The sequence below is a fragment of the Brassica napus genome, chromosome C5, assembly GCF_020379485.1.
Source record: "Brassica napus cultivar Da-Ae chromosome C5, Da-Ae, whole genome shotgun sequence".
Lineage (NCBI taxonomy): Eukaryota > Viridiplantae > Streptophyta > Magnoliopsida > Brassicales > Brassicaceae > Brassica > Brassica napus.
In genome coordinates this window covers 33,228,440-33,248,450 of record NC_063448.1, presented here as the reverse complement: position 1 = coordinate 33,248,450, position 20,011 = coordinate 33,228,440, and the positions used below count along the sequence as shown (strand labels likewise).

General features: G+C 40.4%; 2 protein-coding genes across 2 annotated transcripts; one reads left to right on the top strand and one right to left on the bottom strand.

Annotated features, from left to right (window-relative positions):
* Positions 1 to 483: 483 nt before the first annotated feature.
* On the bottom strand, positions 484 to 2,592 carry LOC106409899 (ethylene-responsive transcription factor ERF055). The gene has a single exon (XM_013850443.3). It carries the CDS (start codon positions 1,673 to 1,675, stop codon positions 710 to 712), a length of 966 nt encoding a protein of 321 aa, XP_013705897.1. The 5' UTR covers positions 1,676 to 2,592; the 3' UTR covers positions 484 to 709.
* A 13,118-nt stretch (positions 2,593 to 15,710) lies between these two features.
* On the top strand, positions 15,711 to 16,420 carry LOC106408012. Its single transcript, XM_013848846.1, has 2 exons — positions 15,711 to 15,930; positions 16,035 to 16,420. Exons 1-2 carry the CDS (start codon positions 15,711 to 15,713, stop codon positions 16,418 to 16,420), a joined length of 606 nt encoding a protein of 201 aa, XP_013704300.1.
* The last annotated feature ends 3,591 nt before the right edge of the window (positions 16,421 to 20,011 follow it).

Here is a 20,011-nt window from a genome sequence, read left to right as displayed (position 1 = left end):
ATGATATTGACGTAAGTTCCTCATGCTTTCCATTGCCCATATGAGAGCTTCCATCTCCTAGTGTAAAGGTGAAAGACTTTCTCTTATGTTCTTGCCCCCATTAGTCCCTCAAAACCCGGTAGCGTGCTATACCAGCCTTGTCCCAAAAATAAATCATGTTCTTTCCATGATTCATTTGTGAAACACCAGCGACCCAGGATTAAGGGTAAATTTATTTCGTCCATTTCTTGCACATGGGTTGTTCCACCTGTGGCTGAGGCCTGAACCGCCCATAGTAGAGATTCAGTCTCTCCTAATTTCAAGGGATCTGGAGGATCAACATCAATATTACTAAAAACTTAATTATTCTGTCCTTTATAAATGTACCATAAAATCTTTGCAAACCGATGATCATCCATGTACGCATTTATACCATTTATTTTTAGCTATGTTGAATTGGACAATAGAAGAGAGGGAAAATTTGATACCAATTACCAACCAACCAAAAAAAGCCTTTCAAACAAAAAATTACCAACCAAACTCAATTTTTAGTTTTTAAATGAAAAGATCTGCATGGTACGACATGAACAAAAACCTTCTACTTTCCATAATTTACAGTTTATACTTTCCTAAATCACAAATTTGAAAGTAGGCACAACTAAGACCACTAGAAATTTAAACACAAATACAAAATCTTGATTTAAAGAATAATTAATTAAATCATAAATTTTCACGATAATATGGAAGCCCAATCGATCTCGTAAGAAGGACACTTTCCAAGTATGAAATTATCATTCCACGGAATCGGTGTCTCAACACACATCTCCAGCGCCATCATATCCGAAGGCGGTGAACCTGACCCATCACTCTCGCCCGACCCGGATTGTTGTTGAGGCGTGGAATGCTCAATCGAAGAAGGCGTAGCTTTAGCTCTATTTCTCGACGTTCTCTCTTTTTTTCCTGGCTGATTCTTTGGCTCAGCTAAAATGGCTTCGAGCTTGGCGTCAACGGTAGCTTGAATAGGTCCGTAGTATACACCGATATCAGACGGAGATGAACCGGTTTGGTATCGTAGAGCCGGAAAATTCAGTCGAGCTGAGTCACCGCGAAGCTTGAACGCTGCACGATCATAGGCCAACGCGGCTTCCTCGGCTGTGTCGAATGTTCCGAGCCATAGACGGGTTCGGTTCCTGGGTAAACGAATCTCAGCAACCCATTTTCCCCAGTGCCTTTGCCTCACTCCACGATAGAGTTTAGTCGGCTTTGGAACTAAACCCGAACTTGGAACCGGATCAGGTTGGATTAAAAAATCTGAGTTGTTTGGGTCGACGAAATTGAGCGTATAATGGTTGTCTTGGTGAGTATTTGTTGAATCGTTTTGGTAATGAAATTGAGCTTGGTAGTTTTGATCGGGTTGTTTTTGAAGATCCGAGGGAAATGAAGATGGATAGGTCATGGATCCAGGATAAATATCCGGGAAGGATCCATAATCAGAGTGGGTCGTGGAAAAGGAAGAGATATTTTGAGGCTGGTAATTATAATAAGAAAAAGAAAAGGGATCATTTGGCGTGGACGGAAATGCAGCGTTTGAAGATACAAACGCGGAGTCTGAAGCAAACGTGGAAGCACTTTTGTAAAAAGGTTGAAGTGCTTCCATTAGTTCGCCGCCATGGCTGCTACCGAAGAAATCCGCCATGAGAGGTTCCTGAAACAAAAAAAAAAAAGATATGCTACAAGAACAAAATATTATATTTAGAAACCTGTTGAAAGAAACCCTGTCTTTTTTAGGAAAAAAATTCAAAGACTGGATTTTTTTTTTTGTAGAAATAAATTGGATCAAAGAGGTTTGAAATAAGCAACCTCCATTAGATCAAAACTACGGAAATATATCCACAAATAAATAAATAAAAAGAGGATCAAACTTGAGGGAACTAAAAAATGCCCACGAAGTTGATCAACTCTATAAATCAACAAAAAGAATGTTAAATGACAGAAAAAATCATAGTATTTAGGATCTTGATTTCTAGGAAACACCTGATTTTGTTTTGGCTAAAGTGTGTCTACTGGATGAATTTTGAAAAAAAATATAAATCCAAAAAACAACACTTCATAAGAAAGTCGTGATTTGTGTTTTAAAGAAAGACAGACGATTAAAAAGAAAGGAAACCGAAGAAGCTAGGATTTTGACAGTTTAAAGATAAATAGAATGAGAAGTAAAACCCTAATTTCACTCAAAATCTTTTTTTCTTTCTCTCACTCTCAAACAAACACTCTCTCTCACACTCTAGTTTTTCTGAGCTCTCGACCTCACCTTGGAGATTCTCACAAAACTCCCACCGTTTATATAGAGGTTCCTTCAATGAAGAAATATTTTAGTATTATTATATTAGTGAACATTATTGTACAATAAACTGATTAAAAATAAAACATTTTAGTAATGTACACACATACGATTCTTCCATGTAGCTGGATACATCTCTCTCCATACTGCTCTTTATACTATTTTAATTTTGTAAAATTATAACATTCATAATTTTAAGCACTTTATTGAATGATTTTTGGCGTTTTTAAAAGAAATATACATAACTATATTTTTTGAAACATAATATATTTTTTTAGTAATAGAACAGCTTGTTGAAGAAAAAAAAACATCAATTTTTTTTATAATGTACAAGTAGGTCTCACATAACTTAGCCGGATAATTTTGAGCATATTTTTTAAGATCTATATAGTTATGTATGTAAGTGACTATATAGATCTTAAAAAATATGCAGAAAATTTGCTAAGTTATGTGAGACTTACTTGTAAATTATAAAAAAATTGATGTTTTTTTTTTCTTCAACCAACCGACTGTTCTATTACTCAAGCTTGAGGTTGTCTGGGAAACCGGACCGGAACATGACAACCAATGTAGTACAAGTCCTTATGGAAAGATCTCACCATCTTAGATAACGAATCATATGATACATTTTCTGAACGAGGGACAAAAAACAATCGAAAACTCTGTGTATCTGTTTTTTAACATCATAAACTCCTCCAGCTCAGTAGAAAAGTTCGGCCATTCTCCGGGGTCTTTGATCATCGAGATTAGGTCCTTGCAGTCGGTCTCAAAGGATTGACATGTCGATACCTCGAGCATACACTCCATTGCCCATGATAAAGCCTCCATTTCTGAATGTAATGGCGAGATTCGTCTTCGTTGATTCCTTGCTCCCAATAGTTGCATCACTCCTCTAGAATTTATCCATGTCCATCCATAACCACTAATGAATGCGTCATGTGTCAATGATCCATCTATCATTAATCTCTCTGACATTGGAGGCCGTTCTGGATTTTGTGCTTCCACCTCTTCCTCCGATATTTGATTTGCTTCAAACCAAGTGTGGCATTCTGATTCAGCGTGTCTGACAGTTTCCAAAGGGTCCATGTCTATCCCTCTGAAGAGTTTATTGTTCCTCGCTTTCCAAATATACTAAATGATCCAAGGATATGAGTCTTTGTCCAAATCTGGATTTTCAATATCATTCTTTCGCCAGAACAGGTAATCTATATTTGTGAAATGGCTTCCACTTGGAAATAATGTAGGCGGTGTTGGGGTTGCCGCATGTGCCCAAGTTTGTATAGCTGGAGGGCATTCACAGATGGCGTGATTTATAGTTTCATCCTCTGCACCACAACGAGGACAATGGTTGTCGTATATCATATGACGATGATTCAGATTACTTGTCACTGCTAACTGTCTAGATATCATCTACCAAATGAAATGTCTGATTTTTGGAGGAGCTTTTATTTTCCAAGCAAAGGCCTGGAGCTTCATTATACTAGATTCCTGCACTTCCAATATTTCCTCCTTAAGCAAGTTAGTTGCTACCCAGTAACTAACTTGCTTAAGGAGGAAATATCAATCCCGATGATAATCTTGGCTTATGGCCAATGACAGTGTACATCCCATTCTTCGTATAGCTCCAACAATATCAATCCCGATGATAATCTTGGCTTATGGCCAACGATTGAATCAATGGGATGTCATCCTGATGGACAAAGTTTTCCAGCATCTCAGTATTCCATCTCTTCGGGTTTCCAATCATCAGATCACTTACATGCATCATTGGATGAAGTACCGGTGTAATCGGCCTAGCTGATCTTGCTGGTATTGTTGGGACCCAAAGATCTTCCCAAATCCCAATCTCATTACCAGAGTGTACCTTTTGTCCAATCCCCATTGTTATTAATGGTTTTTCAGCCATTATACTCCTCCACCCATAAGAGGGGTTTTTCACCTCGTTTAGTCACAACGGCGAGCTACATCGGAAATATCGTCCTCTCAGAACTCTTGCCAATAGGGAATTTGGAAATTGTACTAATCGCCATAACTGCTTTCCAAGCAATGCCAAGTTAAATTCATGAATCATCCTGAATCCTATTCCTCCTTCATCCCTTGATTTTCATAGTTTGTCCAACATTACCCAGTGAACTCCTCTTTTAGGAGGGTTTGAGCTCCACCAGAACTGTGCAATGGCACTGGCTAAATTCTCACAAGTCTCTAAAGGTAGAAGCAAGGTTGACATTACATACGTGGGTAGAGCCAATAGTATAGATATTATGAGCATTTCCATCCCCCCCCCTTGATAACCATATTCCTGTCCAGCCATTAACACGGGTTTGTAGTCGTTCCTTAAGAAAGACAAAGAGCCTTTTCTTAGAACCGCTAATATCTTCATGGATACCAAGATAGGAACCCATTCCAACCTCATTTCCAATTCTAGTTGAAGATTTTAAATTTTTCTTGACATGTCCATGTATTCCCTTACCTAAGAGTAAGGATGCTTTCTCAAAGTTAATGCATTGTCCAGACGCTTTCCCATAGGTCCCAAGTGATTTCATGATTTCATTGCATTCACGTGGCTCTGCCATGCAGAAGAACATTCTATCATCAGCAAAGAGAAGGTGGGATACCGGAGGGCTAGTGCGTGAAACGCGCATCCCCCGTTATATTTCCATGATTCTCAACATGATTTAGAAGGCTAACGAGCGCTTTCGTGCATAAGATGAATATGAAAGGAGGCAAAAGATTTACCTATCGCAAACCCTGTTTAGGGGTTATATTTCCTCTTGGCGGCCATTGAATAAGACATGGTATTTCACCGATGATACACAACTCATTATCCATTCAATCCATGTATCTGAGAATCCCATCTTCTTCATGACCGCACTGATTAATTCCCACTCCAACCTATCATAGGCTTTACTCATGTCAGTCTTTATAGACATTCGCTTTTCAATTTCCCCGGAGGTTGTGCGCAGAGCATTGAACATTTCCTGTGCTATCAAAACATTATTTGTCATCTGTCTTCCAGCAACAAAGGCTGACTGGGTTTCAAAAATTCGATCCGGTAAAATTTTATCAATCGTTGGCATTGGACCTTAGATATTATCTTGTAACTGGCATTACAGAGGTTAATGGGCCGAAATTGTGACATCTTATTTGGTTTATCCTTCTTCGGTATTAGGCAAATGTTGGCATCATTGAGTTCATCGGCCATTGTTCCATCAAAAAGGAAATCATTAACCATACGAGTTAAGTCGTTCTTCACAATGTCCCAGAACTTCTAGTAGAATAAGGCAGTGAAGCAGTCAGGACCCGGCGCCTCTTCTGGCTGCATTACAAAGAGGGCCAATTTAACTTCCCATTGTGATACATGAGCTGTAAGATCCGCATTCAACCGGTCCGAAAATGGTCGTAGTAACATTTGCCAAAGCCTTATCAATGAGTTGAGGGTTGGATGACTGAAAAAAATCTCTAAAGTAACTAGTAGCAATGTCTACTAATTTTTCCCCTTCCTCTACAAGGTTTCCTGATGTGTCTATGTGGCTTCTGATCTTATTCCTAGTTCTCCGTTGCTTTGTAATGGCCTGAAAGAATTTAGTGTTCAAGTCACCTTCCAAAAGCCAAAGTATTCTGCTTTCTGCCTCCAAAACTGTTCTTCTGCCTTAAGAGCATCAGTTGGTTCTTTCAAGGTCTCTGCTATCTCTTCGGTTGTGGCATCATCATCAGAGTAAAGATTATCGACCTTAGCTTTAAGCTGTTCGACCAATTTTGCTGAGTGCAAATCCCTTTCTCTTTTCCACTGTGCTAGCGCTTTCCTGCAACTTGATATATGATCCATTATATTTGCATCAGGAGAAAGTTTGGAGGAGTTCCATCCATTTAAGATTACTTGTCGTACTTCCTCATGTTCCAGCCAACGTTTATCAAATTTGAAAGTCTTCCTCTTCCTGGTCGATTTGGATAGTATGTCTGCTAGGACCGGACGATGATCCAATCCCACATTCATAATTATTGGACTTTGGAATGTGGAAACTTTTCATGCCAATCTTCATTACCAAGAGCACGATCAAGTCGACAACGAACAGTGCCATTAGTGCGCTTTCCAGCCCATGATAGTTTGTTCCCAGTACATGGGAATTCTAGCACTCCACAATCCGATATCATTTGATTAAAAGAAAGAAATAAAGTATCGGATCGTTTTCTTCCTCCTTCTTTCTCATGGTGTCCTGTGATTTAATTAAAGTCGCATATCATAAATCACGGTCCATCTTTGGTTGTTGAGAAACGCATAAGACGTTCCCAAACTTGGTCTCTTCTTTCTAACACAGGATCCCCATATACAAATGTCATATAGACCTTTATTCCATTAATGACTGCTTTTACATCAATCATTCGATTATTAGAAAATAAAACATCAACTTGAAATTCATCCATAAAAAATAAAGCTAAACACCACATTGGCCAAGAGGCTCAACGGTAAACAATTTATTAAATCATAAGTCAGCCTGAATGTCTTGCAACAGTTGCTTCCTATTCTTTGTCTCAGAAAGGAACAAGAGTCATGGACGATGCTTCTGACACATCTACTTGTGGCGTCTAACTGTGAGGTCGTTCCCTATCCGTCAACAGTTCCAACTGAGCGTCTTCTTTAATGAGGTTGGGGTGGATGTTTGGCATCCACCATACCTTTCTTTTGAACCGTTTTTGACCTCCTCAAAGCCGTAGCTTGCTGGTGCCCTCTCTGTCCTCTCGCACCACTTCCTTGGGCTGTTTTTGGCTTATCATTTATTCTCGGTGAAGCCCTACGACTTACGGCCTGTGACGTCGAGAACAGAGAACGAGTAGAACTTCTCGTCAAAGCTTTCGCATAGTCTTCTCCAGTATCATCATCAACTGTTTTTTCCTTTGCTTCAATCATAAGGATTGAATTATCATGCTCAGATGCAAGGAGTGGCTGTGATCTATCCAGCTCAATGAGCTCCTGATTCTCTATTTGGTTTAGGTCCTCTTCAAGAAGATCATCTTCCTCTAGTACCATTAGTTCATTACCAACAGGGGCGTCTTTCATATCCGCATCAACAAGTTGTTCTTCCTCGTCTTGCTCTTGTTCGCTTAAGGCATCAATCTTTAAAGCATCATATGGTGGAATGAGATCATCCGCTGTCCCACCCTCCACTGTCGACTTACCGCTGCCTGTCCCATCTCTGTAAGTGACATTCATATCGTCTCGTTTGTAGTTCTGAGACCTGTCCAATAGCGCAACCACACTCTTTCCTCTGTTCCCGAAATTCTTCTTAGGACTACTATATGTACGAACCGTATCCATGTCCATTCTCTTCTTGGCTGGCTTAACTGTCCTCAAAGGCTGTTGTTTCTCTTTCCATACTTGCTCCCGAACTGGAATTCTATATTCATGGCCTTTGTTACGTACATAAGAGTACGGGTTGTATCGGCTATCTCTTCAACTGTTGACACGATGCACTCGGCTCGAATGAGATGATCTTTGGACTCTCAAAGTAGAGCTTGAACCATCATTGAGAGACATGTAAGAAGTCTCATCTTTACCTCGTTCCACGTTCCCACGAGAGGGCCCGTCTTGTCTTGGTGGACGAACTCTATAAAACACATTCTCAAGAGGGACCGTCTGGTTCAGAACGTGTTTCTTTGGTAACCAGTCTTGATTTTCATGTGTCATAAGGCCACATGTTGAGCAGTGTTTAAATAGCTTACATAGAAAAGTTTTATCGTAATATCCTCCTTCTTCCTTGTCTGCAACTTCCGTGTAAACTTCAAGGGCTTAGTCAAGTCCATTGTGACCTTAATCCTCCCCTCTACCCTATCTGTAGATTCCAACTTCCCCAGTCTATCACCAATAGCTTCAAGATTCTGTTCCGTGCAAAGGTGCAGAGGGATTCCTTGTTGTTGGATCTAAAACGGGATCATTGATGGATAGTTCTCGTCGATCACCGTTTCCCATTGTACAAGGACAAACATACAGTAGTTATGGTGAAAATGACCTTGGCTGAGGACAGAATTAAGATCTTCCTCGTTATCAAAGTTGAATTAGAACCGACCATTGCCTAGATCATAAGCGGAAATCTTATCTGACATTCCCCACTGTTCCGGTATCGCAACAATAAGACGTTCAACATTCTGCTTTTTTTGGAACTTAAGATCTTGCCTATAAGAGACAAGCTATTTGATGAGGTTGTCGTCAGCCAGATCCGGAAGTAGGATAGGTTCATCATCGTCGTCCTGGTATATAACACATTTACCTTTGCTCGAAGCCAACAGTACCGTAGGGATACAGCGTATGAAGTTAAGCGTTGCTTAGTCTCAGTAAAACAAACAATGAATAACGATTTGTAAATCGAGAGGGTGAGATCGGAGATGGATTGCGTGGAGAGAAAGACATGAGTATTGCTTGGAGAGGAGATCGAGACGGTCACAACCAGACGACAATGATCGATCTAGTGTGAGAGACTGTCTACATAATTCTACCTTATAAAAAATTGATGTTACGGCACAAATTTATAGTTTTTAATTATAAAATTATAAAGTTGATATACAATATATATAGAGCTAAATTTTTGATATTTTCGTGGACGTTTTGAGTGCAGGAAGAGACGTTAGAGGCTAATAGCCAGGGAAACCAAGGCATTGTTTAAAGTCATCTCTGTAGACAATCAATCTTACAATTTAGGTGATGCAACCATGGTTGAGCCAGATGACTATGCGACAAAGGATAAGCCTGGATGGATGAATGGAAAGATTGAAGATGAAACATTGGTTGCAATGGAGCATAATGAGCTTATTTTTGATGTTAAAATCATGTCAAACAAGCTGGAAAAGATGTGATCAGACTCATGGATGACTTAGGCCTCATTCTCAGCCTAAAAGAAGATCAATATCTAAGTTGAGGATCCATTGTCTCTTTCTGAATGGACAGCCACGAAAGTCAAGTCAAGAAGTCAGCCAAAATAATTATTATTGAGTTTTTAAGACAATTTTAGTTTTGATTAAATTTTTCTCATTTTTCTACAATTTTAAGACTTTTCGATTTCCTTCTTCTTCTCTACTTAAACCCTCTTTTGTTTCTGAACAAAACATTCACCCTTTTTTATAATAATATCTCTAAATCTGTGAATAATTTGTTCATCTTTGAACATCGATTGCTAGAAGTTCATTCTCTGCAAGCAAAACCTGTCTTTGATTGAAATCAGAGTTCATTCTCTTGATCAAAGACACATCTAAACAAGATCTGATCAATCCATAGATCATTTTTGAAGATCATCCCATCAAACCATCTATCATCAACAAAATCAACCCATATCTCTCTCAAATCATCAGATCATCCTTCAAAAGAATCAGGGACAATTGAATCTCCTTATCAGGGATTCATCAAGTGGTATCAGAGCAGATCTGAAGGCTCTTGAGCTGGCTTTGATTCTAAAACTTCTCTCTTTGTTTTTGGGAATCTATTTTCTATCTCTATAATTTTCTCTGAAATCTCTTTTATTTCTATCTATATAATCTGCAAGAGGGCCAACCAGATTTTTTTTTTAAAATAGAAAAGTTGAAGAGATATCCAACTTGGCTGAAGAGAAATCCAGCCTTGGTGGTAATGTCTCTTGCAAACAAAAATCTTGCAATTTGTCTATCTCTTTCTTCTGTTTTGGGGTTGGGTTTTGTTCTCTGAAGCTTGATCTTTGTTTGTTGCTGAGCTACTGGATTCATAGAGAAAATACACAGAAAAATTCAGAGAGAAACACTTGAGAGTTTGTGAGGCTTCGGCTATCTGTTATTGTGCTAATTTTTCTTGTTGAGATTGAAACAGGAAACCATGGCTGGGGATGTCAGTAAGAGAAAGGAGGCACCAACTGTGAAATTAAATAAATTACGGATGGAAGAAATGATGTCTGAAATCATGAGAAGAATGAAAAAGTCTGATCTTTTACAAAAGAAACATGCTGATGATTTCTTTGGTAATGTTTCTCAGGTTCAGAAGGATGCTAATATCAAAAGGAGCAAGATACCATCTTTCTCTGGCAAAAATGACCATGATGGCTACTTGGAGTGGGAACAGAAAATGGAACTTGTCTTTGATGGCCAAAACTACTCAGAAAGAAAAAAAGGTTAGATTGGCTACAACAGATTTCTGGGGTGATGCCATTCAATGGTGGGATCAGCTTGTTACTACCCGAAGAAGAACAGGAGAAACACAAATTGCATCCTGGTTTGAGCTGAAACACTTCATGAAGAAACACTTTGTTTCTGGTAACTATAGCAGAAGACAACCAAGACAGGCAAAAGAGGAGGCAAAACCTTGCCATGATCATAATCACCCAAGAAAATCTCAGTCACATAAGCAAAGAAGGCCAGACCCACGTCCTCTCTCAAGAGTCAGTGAGCCACTGTGTTCTAAGAAGGAATCAGCTATCCAAAAGCTAAAAACAGAGCCATCTAAGGTAAGTAAAGAATCCGAGACAGAAAATGAGTTTCCCTTTTCTCTCCTCAGTCTGAACTTGATGTCAATAAAACCTGGGATGAACTAACTTATCTTGAACCGCTGCAACCGAGTAGCCTTGTCTCAGTGTCTAAAGTCTCAGAAGATCACTCACCAGAAATAGAACAAAAGAGTTTAACACGAGGTGAAGTGATGGAGCAACAGAGCAGCTTGGAGCTGAGCACAATTCATAATTCTTTGTTCCCTAACCTGCAAGAGCATTGTAAGGAACTTAAAAAGATTATTTCAGTGCCTGGATTGTTTGTTTTGGTGTCTACTAAAGATGAAAACCGTTTTGGTCTGGAAAATGTGAAAGAATTTTGTGTTTCAAACTCAATTTTTGATAACATGATTTATTCTTTTAAGAGACTTGAACCAGATAAATTTTATGAAGAAAAAGGTTTTTCCTGTGATAGTGACATCAATCCTGGTCTTGTTTTGAGTTTTGATCAGTTTATGGAGCATAACAAAAGCTTTGAACATCCTGAAAAGTCATTAGAGCTTATTCTTCGACAGCTGTTGGGGTCAAAATCGGTCACGACGGAATCAATGTCTAAAAGTCCCCGGAAAATATTTCTCGCAATATAAAATTCATATAATTATTATTGAAAAGGTTATACGACGAGTTATTGATATATTTTATCGACAACAAGACGCAAACATTATTGGGGTCAAAAACGGTTATCTCGAAATAAACTTCCAAAAATTGCGTTTCTGTACGAAAGCTTACTCAACACATTCTCGACAAAAGCTCCTGAGCAAAAGACTCGAGAGAAATGGAACACGGAACCAAACACGCAGTCCAACTCGTTCGTTCGGACCTTTTGAGGTTCAGAACTGCACAGACGTGTCAGATGTTTAGCTATGGATGAAGACCTTCCCATGGTTTGATTGAGTCCATCTTTTGACACAAGATAGATCTTTGATTTAGATTTCCAATGCCAACGGTATGAGGTAAATCAGCATCTTGTAGCATAAGTTATGTCCGTTTTATTGAAGGGTGGACAGAGCACACCGTCCAGCTCGGCGGATGGCCGAGATGGATCAACCAAAACGACCAGCTCGGCCATCCGCCGAGCTGAACCAGACCAGATCGGCGGATGGCCGAGCTGGATCGACCACGCGACCAGCTCGGCCATCCGCCGAGCTGGACCGAACACGCGACCAGCTCGGCCATCCGCCGAGCTGGACCGAACAGGCGACCAGCTCGGCGGATGGCCGAGCTGGATCGAACACGCGACCAGCACGGCCATCCGCCGAGCTGGACCGAACACGCGACCAGTTCGGCCATCTGTCAAGCTGGACCAGTCCAGTTCGGCGGATGGCCGAGCTGGAACGATCGTGCTGTCTTCATCTCGTCCTCGCAGCTCCTCCTTCGGGATTAGAACTAACCTGCTCTTGTTTCATCTCGATCGGAGTCACCGTTGTAACTTTACGATTTAAAAACCGCAAGAACTCGTTCTCTCCAATAACATTCGGATTGATCGTATAAAACGGCAACGGTTAGCTGAACACCTCGAATTGCCTACGCTATACGGGGAGTTGAATGTTCTTCGAAATCGACGTCATTTCGAAATCGCTCTTTTTATAAAATCATAAAAACGCTTAAGTCAAAAAACGGCCCGAAAGGACCCAGAACGCGGCTAAGAGCCCACTTACGATTTTATACCAAATCAAGCCCAATCGTTACGACGGTTTATCTTTTGGTATGCAGGAGAAGATAAATGTCAAGTTCGAAGGATAAATGTGAAGGTTCCAAAGATAAACACGAAGATCGAAGGAAAATGGAATATTTCCGCGAAGCGATAAACTCGACCGAGGGCAGAAAGGGAAAGAGAAAACCGCCTCTAGGAGGAGTATATAAGGACGTCGAGGTTGAAGAGGCAAGAGGACAATTCTTTTAGACTTAGAACTCTCTACACTTAGAAACTTTTAGGCATTATTCTCGACATGCTCTGTTTCTATGACTGGCACCCGATTACTAGACGAACGCGCACAAGCAGTTCAATCTCTTGGTTCACTCTTGAACTACGTTCGGCTTGATCCTCGAAAGGGGTATGTAGGCAGCCTTTCATAAGGTTGACTCCGATATCAATCAAAACCTTTTTCGTATCTTTTACGTCTTCTGTTATCGAGCTGCGACTCAACTAAGTTTAAGGTTTTAGGGTGCTAGAACTAGGTAATTCGCTGACAGCTCTAGTGGCCAAAGATTTTATAATCTCTTGTAATGATCGCAATGCTCTTACGCGGATTCAAAATAAGATCTACCTTTTCTATAAATTCGTTTTGTTATCTTTTCATATTTTCCGCATTTATTTGGTCACTTGTCGTTGGCTCTCGCAGAGAATCCGGGACCTCAGGGAAAGGTAGGGTTTCCTGACTTTCCTCCGATTACGGAAATCGACGGTGAATTTCGGTTCCCACAACAGCCTGTTTTCTGTTCTAGAAAATCGTTTGATTCATTTGTCTTCAAAGAAAATAGCTTTGTTCTGAGTTGTTCTAAGCATAAAATAGACACTGGTTATTTGTTTTCTTCCTCACATGTCCTGAAAGAGTCTATGGGTAGGAATTTTCAGAAACCAAAATCACTTAGAGATGAAACCGATTTTATTTGTGATTTTGTTTTTAAACTTGGTATCTTGTGTTCTGAATCTGATAAAACTTGGCATGTTTTGAGATCACTGCTTGAGAATTGTGTTGTTTTAAGCTTTGATGATATTCTGGTTTACAATACTTTCTTTGATAAGCAAGCTGAGCCTTGGTTAAGAGATTCTCGGTTTGAACTTGATCTTTTGTGTTCTAAATATGAGGAACTTGTGCCTGTTCTAACAGTGTTCTTTAAGAACCATGTTATCATGTGCCTTGATACCATTCTGGTGTACAATACTTACTTTGATATGCATCATCAAGGTCTGAAACATTTGCTGCATGATATAGGAAAAGAAAATTTGGTTTTTGATCCGAACAAGGGCATGTGTTGCATTGATAATTCTGGATATCCAGTCTCTGTTTTGAGTGTCCAGGAACAACATGACTAGTCTCAAAGGAGCAAAAGAAAACACCATGCTTATCAGCCAGAGATTTGGAGATGGAAGTACTTGAGGAAAATGATTTCAAAACTGGAAGGAAGTTTCTGTCCAAAACCTTACTTTGATGATGTTTCCATGCTTATTTTCTTGATCATATATCTTAGTTCTTACTTGTTTCCTTTTGATGTAGGAGATACAGATTTGAGGACAAATCTTTACAAAAGAGGAGGGGATGATGCAACCATGGTTGAGCCAGATGACTATGCGACAAAGGATAAGCCTGGATGGATGAATGGAAAGATTGAAGATGAACCATAGGCTGCAATGGAGCATAATGAGCTTATATTTGCTGTTAAAATCATGTCAAACAAGCTGGAAAAGATGTGATCAGACTCATGGATGACTTAGGCCTCATTCTCAGCCTAAAAGAAGATCAATATCCAAGTTGAGGATCCATTGTCTCTTTCTGAATGGACAGCCACGAAAGTCAAGTCAAGAAGTCTGCCAAAATAATTATTATTGAGTTTTTAAGACAATTTTAGTACAATTTTAGGACTTTTTTATTTCATTCTTCTTCTCTACTTAAACTCTCTTTTGTTTTGAGAACAAAACATTCACCTTTTTTATAAAAAAATTTCAAAATCTGTGAATCCTTTGTTCATCTTTGAACATCGATTGGTAGGAGTTCATTCTCTGCAAGCAAAACCTGTCTTTGATTGAAATCAGAGTTCATTCTCTTGATCAAAGACACATCTAAACAAGATCTGATCAATCCATAGATCATTTCTGAAGATCATCCCATCAAACCATCTATCATCAACAAAATCAACCCATATCTCTCTCAAATCATCAGATCATCCTTCAAAAGAATCAGGGACAATTGAATCTCCTTATCAGGGATTCATCAAGGTCCTCCAGTACACGACTCGACACCCTTTTCTTAACACGGCCACTAGGACCGACAACTCGACATTTCTCAACTCTTGAGACTTTGGAAGCCATAATTTGACTTATCACGGTCATCAAGACTCTCGAACCCGTAACCTATCATTTATCACTCATCATACCCATGATCACATAATCTTGCACCAATTAAGTCATTCGACAATATTTTTTGTTCTCTTAAAACGTAGATTCATAAAATCGGTCCAATAAGAACCAGTTAAAACCACCCATTCACTATAGATGTGCACCAAGGATGATGGTCGTGTTTCGCAAATGTCTATATGCTCATTACGGTGGGAAAAATGATAAAAAGGACAATGGTTATGAAATTGACCAGGAAAATAGTAGTTACAGAAATAAAAGAGCTGGTAAGAAGAGTACATACATCAATGAGTTGTTGTCTTGTTCGTCTATTGGTAAAAAATTGTTTAGTAGACACTCCGCCATTAGGAATGATTATCTATATTGTTTGGGTTTCCGAGAAAGAAATGAAACCATCTTGTTTTTACCAAAAAGTAATAATACATATACAGTAGAAGTAAAGGTAGAAACCATTTCATAAATAAGAAAACACTTTACTATATATTTTAAATTGATTTGTTTTGTTTACCAACTTGTATCAAAGGAAAGCGGAAAACATATAAAACCCTAATGCTCTGATGGCGACTCCAACGGCGATTTGAAAAATCAAGATCTTCTCCTAATCGATTCACTCTTTGGTCATTAATTAGTCTTTCACACTAGATCGACCATTGTCATCTGGTTGTGCCATCTCGATCTCCTCTCCAAGCAATCCTGGTGTCTTCCTCTCCATGCCTTCCAGCTCTGATCTCATCCTCTCTGTTTACAAATCGATCATCATCGTTTGTTTTACTGGGACTAAGCAACACTTAACATCATTCACTGTATCCCTATGGTACCGATGGCATCGAGCAAAGGAAAGGGTGTACTGAACCAAGATGACAACGATGAAACTATCGTACTACTAGATCAGGCTGATGACAATCTCATCAAAGATAATAGCTTGTCTCTTATAGGCAAGATCTTAAACCCAAAAAAGCAGAATGTGGAACACCTTATTGTTGCAATGCCGAAACAGTGGGGAATGTCAGATAAGATTTCCGCTTGTGATCTAGGCAATGGTCAGTTCTTGTTCAACTTTGATAAAGAGGAAGATCTTAATTTTGTCCTCAGACAAGGCCCTTTTCACCATAACTATTGAATGTTTGTCTTTGTATGATGGGAGCCGGTGATCGACGAGAATTATCCATCAATGATCCGGTTTTGATCCAATTACAAGGAATCCCTCTACACCTCTGCGTGAAACAGAATCTTGAAGCTATTGGTAATAGACTGGGGAAGTTGGAGTCTATAGATACTGTAGATGGGAGGATTAAGGTCGCAATGGACTCGACTAACCCCTTGAAGTTTACAAGGAAGTTACAGACAAGGAAAATGGAGGATATTACGATCAAACTTTTCTATGAAAAGCTTTTCAAACACTGCTCAGCATGTGGCCTTTTGATACATGAAAATCACGACTGCTTACCAAAACAACACGTTCTGAATCAGATGGTTCCCCGTGATAATGTGTTTGATAGAGTTTGTCATGTCCCCGTTCTTGGAACTTGACATAGGGTCTAACGTTTCAACAGAAACGGAACTGCTTTGGTTCAGATCATGGGAATTGATCGTGAACAAGCTGTAATGAAGTAAATGATCAGGATGGATCATGAGAAACCTAATTCTAGGTCTTGAAATGGACCAAGGGACTTAGTAAGATTGAATAAGATGAAGAGAAGGAGCTGTACTGAGTGTTCAAGTGTTAGACAGTGACCGGGCCTTGTGGACGACCCATGGGTACCGATGGGCCGGTGGGCTCTTGTGGTTGAACCATGGGCGTGGGCAATCACTTTGGGCTTGTTTTAGACATGTCCAGGGGTGGTTTGGAAGGCCCAGGACGTGAATTTAAAAAAGAAGAATAACCGCCATGGGCAGTTACTTGGTGGCGGTTATGGAAAAACTGCCCCTTTTGGTACCTTTTTGGTAACTGCTCGTCCAGGCAGTTAGGGGGGAGGTTATGACCGAATTCTTCTTCATTTTTCTGGTCTCTGGTCGAAAATATCATTACAGAGAAGATAGAAAACTCAGACAAACTTCCAGAGAGAAAAGAGAGGCAAACCGACGGTTGGACGATCTGATCTGTGGTGGTTCCTGGTTGTTTCCGGTGGAGTTTGTTTGTGAGATCAAGAGGATGGATACTAGGCATGCCAGGGCTTCCTTCTACACCCTGAAACACAAAGAATCCAGAGAAAAATACAGAGAGTTGGTCGGATTCCCAATCCAAAACCCATGGTGGTGTGAAGGCCATAAAGAGACAATTTTGGGGCAGATCAAGGGGGAAGTTGAGAACGACCCTCTGAACGGTTTTGATCATTGTTGACAACACCCAAAGCCTTATCTGGAGCCTGTGAACACACGCAAATGGTGAGGAAAGGAGGGAGTTGGCCGGAATCCATTCCCAAGGGCCAATGCAGCCTTAAAGGGAGATTGGTGTGGAAAGCAGTTTCATGGGGAACAAAGAGGGAAGTGATGCACGACCTTTGGATGGTGATTGATCATGGATGATCATGTCTAAGTCTTCCTCTGTGTCTTGGGAACACGCGCAATTGGTTAGGAGAGAAGGGGGAAGGCTTGACTCCACTCTCAAAGGTATGAACAGCCTTGAAGATGGATGCAGTATAGAAACTGGTTTCATGGAAGTTCCATGGAAGGAGTGATGGGCACGAACCATGGTTAGATCTTATCAATACTGGAAGTATGTGATAAGGGTTTGATGAAGGCGTGCTAGGAGGAGCATGGACGCCCCTGATGAGGTAACAGGTGGGGACTGCAGACCATTGGACATAGTATGGTACACTATGGGCTGATCTGGTCCTGCAGTTACACCTTACTCTGTTTTATGATTATTAATCATATTATTTCTTCTTCTTATGATTGAGATTGATGATTATACATAGTAGCACTGAACCATAGCTTGGCCGGTTCAGAAGAACCCTCCATGGCCTTGGTTTGGCAGCTAAGTCCGGATCTCCTACTTCCTGATAGATTTATGGCGATCTGACTTTGGAATCCTCTTAGTGGTGAATTATCATGGATTATCATGGTATTTGGGGATTTTTATCTGATTGATTTCGAGATGGTCAAGGTGGCCGGTGGGGCTGTTCTAGGTCGAGATCCATAGGATCGAGATCGGTTCTTGGAATTCTGACTTTACCATTCTCTTAGTTAAGATTTATCATGAATTATCATGAATCCTAATGAGTTTTTAGGGATTGATTTAGAGATGGTCCCTTGGGCCGGTTTGGCTGATCTTGGCCGAGATCTATGGGATGGAAGCCGGTTCTGGGAAATCTGATTGGACCATTCTATTAGTTATGATTTATCATGAATTGTCATGAATTTTAATTGATTTTTGGAGCAGGTTTGCTTGCGGTCGAAATTGCACCTGAGGGCATATTGGGGTCAGATCCTTGTGTTAGGATATCTGATCATATGTTTGTGTGTTGGAACATATTGTCACTTATGATATTGATCATAAGTAATTGCTGGTTATCAACCTTGGCGTTGGTAAGGCAGGCCGTGTGTGACCTAATCATGGGCAAGGATGGATGACCTGATCCTTGGATGATGGATCAAGGTGTCTGATCTGATTGATCAAAGGATGCACCGGTGGTAAGAGCAACACTAATCAGGTTCAGTGGGACATGGTTCAATGTCTGATTAGGAAGTATGGAGACTCATCAGTTCTGAGTGGTTCAGCTCAACTAGCTGGGTGAGCTAGCTAAGACAGCTAAGTCAGCTGGGACAATGAGCTAACAAGCTCTGGGAATGTGGCAAGAGTATGATCTGTCAATGTTGCATAGATCTAGATAGAATGGCTTAGGGAAACAGAAACTCTGATTGTATGACTTGGTCTAGGTTCAGGATCGACCTTGGAGCTAGCTGGCAGTTGCGTTTACTGACCAGTAGCTGAGGAGATCTTACCAGACAAGTGTTAGATTGGATTTAGTCCAATGGTTAAGTAGATACTATTCCGCTGCGTATGTGTTGTGTTGATCTAAGCTAGGAAAGACTATGGTAGTCTTGAGCTAAGATCTGAGTTAGCCCTCGCCTATGGGCGATGTTTTAAATAAAGGGCAAAAATTTTTAGAGGTTCGGTCCGGGTATGGACAAAGCGACGTGAGTCATCGACCGCGGCCTAGTAGGCCGGGATCGGGTCTTACAGAGTTCGTCCACCAAGACAAGACGGGTCCTTTCGTGGGAATGAGGAACAAGGTAAATATGAGGCTTCTTATAAGTCTCTCAAGCTCTACTTAAAGATCATCACATTAGAACCGAGTGAATCGTATCAACAACTCAAGAGACAGCCGGTACAACCCGTACTCATATGTACGTAATAAAGCTCCTGAAAAAAGAATACCAGATAAGAATAGGGAGCAAGTATGAAAAGAGAAGCAATAGTCTTTGAGGATATATGAACCAGCCAAGAAGAGAAAAGACATGGACACAGCTCGTACATCTGGTAGTCCTAAGAAGGCTGCTACGAAGAGAGGAAAGAGTGTGGTAGCGCCATTTGACAGTTCCCAGCAGAACAAGCGAGATGATATGAATGTCACTTATCGAGATTCATCAGGGATAAGGAGCGATAACTCGACAGTGGATGTTGGGATAGCGGATGATATCATTCCACCGTATGATGCTCTAAAGATTGATTGATGCCTTAAGAGCATGAGCAAGACGAGGAAGACCAAACTGTTGATGCGATATGCAGGATGCTCCCATTGGTAACGAGATAATGGTAATGGAGGAAGATGATCTTCTTGACGAGGACTTCAACCAAATAGAGAACCAGGAACTTATTAAGCAGGAAAGATCACAGCCACTTCTTGCATCTGAGCATGATAGCTCAGTTCTTATGATTGAGGCAAAGAAAAAATAAGCTGATGATTATAGTGGAGAGGACTATGCGAAAGCCTTAACGAGAAGCATTAAATGTTCTTTGTTCACGATATCACAGGCTACAAGCCAGCGTAGGGCTTCACTGAGAATAAATTCAAAGCCAATAGCAGCCCAAGGAAGTGGTGCGAGAGGACAGAGAGGACACTAGCAACCTACGGCTTTGAGGAGGTCAAAACCAGTTCAGAAGAGAGGTACGGTGGA